General features: G+C 49.4%; 1 protein-coding gene across 1 annotated transcript; it reads right to left on the bottom strand.

The window, feature by feature from the left end:
* Window positions 1-4,170: 4,170 nt before the first annotated feature.
* PAQR8 (progestin and adipoQ receptor family member VIII) lies at window positions 4,171-5,249 on the bottom strand. The gene has a single exon (XM_010086137.1). It carries the CDS (start codon window positions 5,247-5,249, stop codon window positions 4,191-4,193), a length of 1,059 nt encoding a protein of 352 aa, XP_010084439.1. The 3' UTR covers window positions 4,171-4,190.
* Window positions 5,250-9,782: the final 4,533 nt, after the last annotated feature.

Genomic DNA, 9,782 nt, shown 5'->3' with positions numbered 1-9,782 from the left:
GCACAGATAAAACCATACCCTATTGTTCATTATTGTTATAATTATTATCCACTCTATTATACCCACTCTATAATAATTATCCACTTTTCTTTCTAATTACTCATAACCTTCTTTAGTTGTGCATTTGGGAATTTCACACCACACCAATTGTTTTGCTTTTACAGATTTTTTTTTTTTCACTAAGGTTTTTAAATAATGATCAGTACAGTACAAAGCTTAAAATATTATCAATGTTTTCACAATACAAAGTCAGCAGATGGGAGTTGGGAAGGGGATGGTTAATACCTAACACTCATACCCTTCCCTGTTTCCCAGGGAAAAAAAAATACAAACTCTTTTTGTACTTTGTTTAGTAACAAACAGTGCTTAAAAATAATCTTGTCAGTAAAAGCTGTAAATTGCAAGGCACATGAGGAACCCGTCCTTGCCTTGTTATACAAATCACTAGGCATAAATACAAGTTTAAGGCACCTCTCTCCATCCTCCCCTTCTGCTCCGTACATCAAACAAATCCTGTCAGTGGGTAGCAACTGATGAGAGCAACTGTGGACCGGCAGACAGCAAAGAGGCTGCCTGTGAGCCTCAGGTTCCTTCAGGATAAATCCCAAAAAGGAATAGCTTAAGGCACATTGGGATGAATTCTCAGGAGTTGTCCTGTACAGATCCAGGTTGCAAAATCTGCAAAAATATTATGTCAGAACCAGAGATTCCTGGGGGAGAGGGTTAGGACCTCGGTCCCTTCAGGATCTCAGATGTGCTCAACCTTTGGTGCTCAGCTCTTCACCAAACCCTGCCACCGGTGCACCCCTCCCAGCCATGCCTCCTTAGAGGAACACCAGGATGGAAGGAGGCGTGCTCCAAGCAGTAAGCCCAAGGAGAAGGCCCTGAGAGGCTCTGAGACAAGCTGAGTTTTTATCACAGCGGCACTTTTCCTCTCTCTGGACCCACCCTGGTCTCCCCTAGATCAATGGCAGGACTTTTGGGAGGGCATCAGCAGCCACTTTCCAGTCCCAGCGCAGCTGAGGTGCAGCAGACTGCACGACGTGGAGTCTGCCCAGATAGGCAGCCAGGTGTGTAAGGCCACAAGGATGAAGTCTGGGGATGAGGGAAAGAAATAAGGTGGTTGGAAGAAGAGGAGGAGGATGGAGACAGGGATGAAGGAAGCTCCAGTGTTGGTGAGCCCCTTGTGACACAAGGGTGCATCCTCACAGCAGCAGCGATCTGGAATTGCAATTCCCTGCAAAATCAACCCATCATAGTGACTGGGAGGTCAGCTCCGGGTCTGAGTGCAGGGCCACACAGGGATGTGGGTGGCTTCACCTGAGGGGTAGCATGAAACTATGTGAAAACACCACCACTGTCACACAGTTGCTCCAGAAGGAGAACTTTCGCTTTGGCTGGACCAGGGAGGAGAAGACATATGACCAGAAAGACCTCCGAAGAGCCACGTGGGCACCTTCTCTCCCTGTCCCTGAACAAGATGGCATTACTGTACTCATCCTCCTTTGACAAGGGCAGGACATCTCATCTGTTTTCAAACCCTTAGAGAAGGAAACCCCTGGGTGATCCCTTCCTTTGGTACCAGTAGAACTCTAGGTAGCAGCAGAGCAGGGTTTGCTATTAGCAGCGATGCCCATTTCCTCTGGTTTAGCCCAGAAAAGGAGCTCTGGACCAGCCTGGTTCACTCCCCTTTCCTGCACAGGATCCCATTGATACCATCCAGCCAGATCAACACTCCGTAGCTTCTGCTTTACCTACCACAAAAGCAAGGAAAATTAATCTGTGAGATAAACCACTGCTCCCACTGGACATCTTTCCCCAAACTGCGTGGAGACCCACAAGCAAAGCCACAGAGACCACGGAGGGAGTAAGTCCATCGGAGGGAGTAAGTCCATCGGTGCAGCTAAACTAGTTGAGCAACCAGCTGCTGTGCAAGGAGGAACCCTTTCCTGCAGGCAGCAGTGTGGCCCAAGTGAGATGGCTGAAAGTGAAAACCAGCAGAAAATTACTGACTTCTTTTCAGTAGGATTGGTTTTCCACTGGTACATCTCCCGGCACTGTGTGGTCAGATGAGCTTCTGTGCGAGCGAAGGGGAATGATGATGTGTAAGTGGGGCCATCCCCACGTGCCATTCCCCTCAGGCAAATTTGGTCAGTATGGCTGCATCATCAAAATACACCATAGGAAATTAAGTAATTAATTTCTAAGCTGGATTGGATGTAAACCAGGAGGCTTAGAGTGATGAGAAGGGGTGGACTAGATGACCTCCTGAAGATTTTCCTATTCTTTCTTTTCCTGTACGCAAAACTTACTTCCCTCCCACTTTGTATTTAATCTGTCAGTAAGGCCAGGAGTTTCAAATTTGTCCACAAAACACAGGACACAGCAAAGCACCTATTAACAGATCTGTTTTCAGAGAAACTGTTGCCTGGCCCACCCTGCTCCTCCAGCAGCATCGCACTGTTTCCTAATCTTGACCCAACTTAGGAGGCTCTGCAGATACAAAAACCAAAGGTAAAGCCTTTCTGAATAATAAATCATACACACACACACATACACAAACACACACACAACCCTCAATAGTTAAAAAACAGATCAAGTGCAGAAATCAGTGCTTGTCACAACCAATCCTATCCCCAACCCTAAACTCTGCCTGCTCAGAACCAGCAATCACGATTCATTTCCCTGCCCTTGGATTCAGTGAGACAAATCTGTGGCTGGAATAGATCCCATGGTTTCCTTGCTTTCAGCAAAGATGTAGACCTCCTAGGAATTTCCCAGATGTCAAGGCAATTGAGGTTTCAGGTCTTGCAGGATGTATAGCTGGGAGGAGCCCTACCAGGGTTTACTGTGAAAAGTGAGAAGTGGCTCAGTCGGTGTCTAGACTGCAGGGGACCATATCTCTGCATTGGCTCTGAGCATCCTGTCCTGCAAGTGCTGCCAACTTTGGCTCTGAGCATCCTGTCCTGCAAGTGCTGCCAACTTTGGCTCTGAGCATCCTGTCCTGCAAGTGCTGCCAACTTCAGTGCAGTGATGTGTTTCCATATCTGATATTCCCCCCAAGCAAGCACAGAAGAGGCTCATCTAGTGGGGGACACAGTAACCCAACCCTTTGTACACCTCAGACAGCACTGACCCATGGACATTAAGTGTCCCTGACCACTATCTTTGCTCTTCCACACAGGAATCACCAAGTCTCAAGGACAAACCCGTCCCAAGGTTGCATGTTATAATGCTGTCACCCTGCTCCTGCCTTTTGCTATTCCATCTTCATCTAGTGCTGATAAAAACGTGATGGATTCACAACCCCATTGGTCAGACAAAAGCAACCCTGCAGCTTCCAGGTCAGCTTTCCCATGATGCCCACCAAGGACTGCTTGGTGTCCTGAAAAGCAGCATTAAGAGGGGAATAAAGACTACTTCACTTTCATACCCTCTGCGCCATGACCATCGTAGGGCTGTTGGTGGCCCAGAGCATTTCTCGTATCAGACAGGTCACCCCCAAGTTACTCTACACTGCATGGACAGCACTGGAGGTCAGTCAGACTCCCTAGACAGATGATAGAGAGTCCACCTCAGCAGCCTGGGCTTTGAGATACTTGACAAGGGGACCACAGAGAGAACCTGGCTTAGCCCAGCTGGAGCAGGAACAGGATTATACCAGCCACTGTGCCACGCATGCCCTTGCAGCTGAACCCTAGAAATGTAGACTCCTCCTAAAACCTTCCTACTGCCTTTGATAGTAACAGGTCTCCCACAGATAAAAGAGATGGGAAAACCCAAGAGAGGTCATCACATCCAGCCATGGTCCTCACGGTGCGTTCTCCACTGCGTTGGGAGCCCCGACAGACCCACAGTCTCACAGCCTTCAGGCTGCCCTCCCGGACATTCAGCAAGATATCACCCATGGTTTTAACCAGAATGAACAAGAAACATCTGCCTGTTCCAGCATCCTTGGTTAAGTGACTTGTTCTGGCTTAAAACCACCCCGTGTCCCCCCTGCATGGCAGAAGGCAGCTCCTGCAGTGAAAATGCATCCAGCACAAAGCCTCCAGCCCTCCACCCAATTCCAGGGTCCAGGTTAGTCACAGCATGTTAGGCAAACCAGCCAGTTATGACTCTAATATGTTATGCCCCTTTTCTTAATTTTCACCACCCTGGTGATGTCATGCCTGCCACATTTGTGACTTTCAGGAGTCCTTTTTAGCCAGGCTGGCCTTGATCCTGCGTTGCAGGATGTAAGCTGTGATGGCACTGCAAGCCACCAGCCCAAAAAAAGATACGCAGGAGAGATAAATGGAGAAAGGCCCGTGTCTCTTCAGGAATATCTCCTGCCTGTTCTTGTAATCCAAAAGAATGGCTTCCAGCTGTGATAAGGTGCAGATGGCCAGGAAGGTGTGGAAGATCTGGTGGGCATGGCCAACGATATCGCAGGAGCCAGGGAAGTATTTCTCAGGGACAGGACAGGAGAAGAAATAAGCACTGATAAGGAAAAACAGTATCTGGTACGTGTGGTACCAAGCAGCATCTTCCTCACAGCCCCCCAGGTGACACACAACCACCCGGTGAGCGACAGGACTGATATCCAAGATGAACGCCAGCCCGGCTGGGATCACCTGGCACATTTTCCTCATGATGGGGTAAGGCCGTCGATACCGATATTTCGCATAGCAGCAGCCGGCACAAGACAGCCAGCCACAGAAAGCAGCTGCTGGCAGGAAGAAAATCCAGAATTTGTCATACCAGGCTTGGTCAGAGCTGTAATAAAAATGGGCCAGGGCACTACCATACTGGTAGATGCTGACTCCAACGTAGTCCATGAAGTAGAAGGTGTAGTGGTACAGCTCAGACTTGGACTGCAGGAGGTGAGCCAAGAGGCTGCAGGTCAGGTAGGTGATAGAGGAGAGGACAAAGATGAGCAAAGGTAAGGACCACGCATCCATGGGTAACTGCTCAGCCTCCACAAACGTCTTGAATCTCAACAGCACAGCCACTGCTGCCAAGAGATGAGTCCACACGTTGACCACCTCATTGTGCTTCTGGAAGAGGCTAAGGAAGTAGTAGCGCCAGTCCTGGCCGGTGGGACGGTACCCAGTGTGGATGTACGGCTCACGGAAGAGCTGTGGGACCTCACACTCTTTGACTGTGCAAGGCATCTTGGGGAAACCATCCTCCAGCAGCCTGGGGAGACGGCTGAGATGCTGCCCGCTGAGGGACAGGGTGCTGATCCGCTCCAGGATGGCTGTCATCTCGCTGCGTGCGGCGGCTTTGAGCCCAGCTCTGGGGAACATCGTCTTTGTGCCCTGCAGGGAAGGGAGAAAGAAGAAATGTTAACGGTGGTGCATCAAGAAGAGCGTGCTGCCATTCCTGGGTAGGATAAGCCATGGTTCTATCGAGATGCTTGACCTGCTCTTAGGGGAAAGGGGCTTTTCTGGACTTGGCAGAGCTAAATTCAGCATGGAGAAGGATGGCACAGCCCTGTCCCTGCCGTTCAGCCTATGTCAGATGGGCACAGCAATGTCACAAGCCTGCCCTTCCCCACTTCCTCAGACACTCAGCTTGGAGCATAGGATCACAGAATGGTTTGGGTTGGAAAGAACCTTCAAGATCATCTAGTTCCAACCCCCTGCCATGGGCAGGGACACCTCCCACCAGCCCAGGTTGCTCAAAGCCTCATCCAGCCTGGCCTTGAAGCCCTCCAGGGATGCGACATATTTAGAAGCAGCCAGGAGCCACCAATAAGGGGGTGCAAGAAGCAGTTCGATGTCAAGAAAGCACCTGATGATTTGCTAAGGGGATTTTTCACCCCTTTCCAAGAACAAACTGCTCAGGGACAAAACTGGGATGTAATTACTCATCAAAGGGATAACGTGCCTTTCTGCACCTAAGTGAAGAGGGTCCCAACCAAATAGTGGAGGTTGCAAATCAGCCTGGCTTCCGTGCCACACAAATTGCACATGGGTTGCATGCCTGGGGCTGCTGCAGTGAGTATGTCAGAGAAAGAAGGGGAGAAGATCACGGTCCCAAACCTGCAGCCTTCATCCCTCCACGTGTAAGAAGCAGCAGGACTGGGAGGTGATGGAGACACAAGGGGCCCCACATCAGAGCTGGCGGCATTTGGGTGTAGCATCAAAGCCTTGGAAGCAGCCATGGAGCCATGCTGAGAGGCTGCCAGACAAGATGTGCCTGGATGCTCCGAGCAGCCAAACCCCAGCGCTGGGCACTCCTCTGGTTGCTCTGCTCCTTGGCAACCTCCAGAATTGCTAAGCTCTGGCTGGAAAGATTCAGATTCAGGGCACAGCAGGATCCTAATGCCTAGAGACTACCTCACAGCACTGAATTCACTCCCAATACCCTCTGTTTCCCTTCCACCCCAGATATTTCCCTTCCCTGCTGGAAAAAAAAAAAAAAAAAAAAAAGAGAACTCATCGCACATGTTTGCAAGAGTGGAACCTGCCTCCTAAGCTTATATGCACCCAACCAGAGCTGCAGTGCATGGAGATGGCCAAAAATAAGTAAATGCAAATTATTTTTTTGCCCAAGTGTGAGAAATGGCTTATTTTTCATCCGTTGCTTCAGATGCTGCCAGAGGTGAGACAGAGGAATAGTTTGCATGGGCACACGATGGGAGATCCACACTAGGCTGGAGATACAGAGGATGAGAAGGTGTTAAACACCAAGAGAGAGTGAAAGCAGAGAGATGGGACCTGCCAAACAGTCCCAGGGTGAGAGAGCATGAAGAGCAAAGTCAGAGCAGGCTGTGAACCAGGTTGCAAATCCCACATCCTCTCGCAGCCTAAAGCCTCTGATAACAGACAAAATATTTTCACGTTGCTTCCGTGTTCTAGCAGATGGGAGTTGTAATAATTAAGTTACATTTTCAAGCCATCTCCTCCTTTCCTTGTGCTTTACAGGCTTTTTCCCTTAGCACTGTTCAGGGCTGGGGTTTTTTTTTGCCCCTTGTTTGCCACAGGGGAATCCGGCTGCTGAGTTTGATGGAGCTGCCTTAACCACAAAAGGCAGAAGGGAAGATAGTCCCTTCAAAGGGTATTTTAGTTTCACAGATGCATAAGACTGAAGGCAGCACCCTTGCTGGGGGGTTTGATGTTTTGCACCTTCACAAAGACTTCATTTTCCTCCTAAGGGTCTGTGGAGTCTGGACCTGTGATGGGGACACGCAGTTTATTCATCAGCTATGGGGATATATGCCAAAATTTAGGGAGGCAAGGCAAATTTTGATTCTGGGGCACTCCTATGAGGGGATGGTGTGAAAAAGGGGCATCGCTCCCTCTCCCCATTTCTAACGTACAGCCTGTCTACTCTGACTCCTTGCAGCCGATGGAGAAAGGCAAGCTATTCATCCAACTTAGTTGAGACCTCAGCTTCAGGATAAGGCAAAGCCCAAGCGAGACAACCATCCATTACAGGTTGCCCAGAGAAGCTGTGGATGCCCCATCCCTGGAGGGGTTCAAGGCCAGGCTGGATGAGGCTTTGAGCAACCTGGGCTGGTGGGAGGTGTCCCTGCCCATGGCAGGGGGTGGAACTAGATGGTCTTGAAGGTCCCTTCCAACCCAAACCATTCTGTGATCCTATGATCCCTGACTACGCAGCACTGTAGTACTCGCTCTCTATTGCCCTGTATCTCCTTTGGATAATCTGAGCAGAACTTGGGAGTATGTTGGGGTGGGAAGGACACAGAAATTTTATGGATGCGTCTAGACTAAGACAGTATTTGATTTCCTGGTCTAGATGCCAGGACAAGAGCTCCCTTCCCACGCTAGCTGCATCTCCTTCACTGCCAAGCCAAGACATCTGTTCTCTCCAGGTGATGTTCTCCAGGCCTTACACAAAGGTTTTGCCCTGCACAGAGCTGTGAGGATGGACTCTGAAGTGCTTCGTGTGTCCTAAGCTCCTCTTCCCTGTTCATGAACCTGCCATCATGGGTTTTACACCTCTCCCAGCATTTGCTCTGATACAACCCAAGCAAGAGGTCTTGGACCCATGCTCACCATCTCCAAGCTTCCGTTTAAGTGTGGTCCAAAGATTTGACCCAGTACAGTGGGCTCAGTGCTGAATCTTCATCCCAATTCACCCCAGCAGGATGCTAGAAAACCTTCCAAAAAAGATATTTAGGCATTGAAGTTGGGAGATGGGGATCACGGCGGCAAGGTACAACGGTACAAGGGCATGCTGAAGCTCCTCACCTCTTGAAGAACACAGACTAGTGCTAGTACGGACCCCAGGACATCAGGAACTGAAAACCAGCTCAGATATGGCACAGACTGGGCAGGTGGGCAGGGTCAGAGCACTCATCTCCTGCAGAGAGGCAGCCATGCACCAAAACCTGCCCAGAAAGAGCAAAGGCAAGCAGAAGACTCAGGGGAAGACAGCAACCAAGGATGTATGCCGATGTGACGTGCCCCTTCCGCTATCCGTGGTCTGTCTACTTTGCATGCTGACGAGGTTACGAGGGAAACAGGCAGCTTCTGTACCAGGCACAGGCTGGCTCCGGGTTGTACGGTGTGTGCTAGCGCCAGGATTTTGCCATGGTCTCTCATCCTGAGAGCTCCTTGTATACAGCGAGCATCGCCTTTGAGCAGAGCTAGGAAGACGTTAGATGCTGTAGATCTCCCTGAAAGCAGCAAACAGGAGAGATTCTTCCAGGCAGGCTTTCATAGCTGGAAAATGCCAGTTTTTAACAGGCTGAGGGAGGGTCAGAGAGTTTCAAAATAGTAGTCCGAAATCACAAGAAACGCATCTGATCCTCAGATAAACAGTCCTAAATCAGGAACCTGGTAGATTGCTTATTTGAAACTGAACTTGTGACATTAACGAGTGAGAACGAGTTGGCAATTTCTAGCGATCATGTGGTGGACAAAGCGATGAGCAATTAATGTTAGGAAAGAGAAAGAAAGAAAAAAAAACAAAAACAAAAAAACCCAACCAACCCAGAAACCCAAGGTCAGCACTGGCTGTTTCACTTTCACAGAGCCCCTATTCTTTTCCCTTCGTGGGGGCGTAGGAGCGGCTGAAAGCCACATTCATCGGCAGGGCGTCTCGTTGAGATTCTGTCCTCACCCCCCTCCATCTCCGGGGGATTCAGTTATTTTGGCTGCTCCCAATTAACGGCAACCAAATAGCGTTTGTTCAGGGAGGGAGCTGCAAAGCGAGAAGGAGGGAGTGGATGATGGCCAGGCTGGATCATTACAGCCACAATAAGAACTGCAGCACAGGAGGAGAACGATCCCGTTCCAATTTTTCTCTCCCTTTTGAAATGAGTAATTGGAAACCCAAGCTTTTTCCCAGCTCTTTTGCTTTTCGGTCACAGGCTGATGGAGGGATTTGAATGAGAAAATTTCCTACAGAGTACGGCTGATTTTCCCACCGGGCTGGCCTCGGCATTAACTGTCTGGGACTGGGGTTGGACCAATGCGATATATTTATTTGCAAGAATAGTATTCAGGCATCAGAGGTTAACATGGGCTTCAAGAAAGGCAGTAATTCTTGGTAAACAAAGCAGAGAGGACCCAGGAACTCAGCTGTGGGGAAGTCTTTAATAAATGCATTCCATTAAAAAAAAAAAAAAAGCTTGTGGACAGCACGACAATAACAGCAGGGATCATGCAGTGGTGGGCAGCAGGCCAGTTTTGTGAGCTGCAGGTGATTAATTCCTGAATTCCTTCTCTGCTGGGAGTTGAGCAAAAGTCCCTGGAAGGACTACAGGTCATTTTGAAGCCTGAGGTTTTATTCTGACCCGCAATGAGGTTAACTTTAGTGTCGCA

The sequence above is a fragment of the Pterocles gutturalis genome, unplaced genomic scaffold, assembly GCF_000699245.1.
Source record: "Pterocles gutturalis isolate BGI_N339 unplaced genomic scaffold, ASM69924v1 scaffold48745, whole genome shotgun sequence".
NCBI classification, from domain to species: Eukaryota; Metazoa; Chordata; class Aves; order Pterocliformes; family Pteroclidae; genus Pterocles; species Pterocles gutturalis.
Note: the sequence above shows the minus strand (reverse complement) of the source record. Positions and strands in the feature narration are given on the sequence as shown.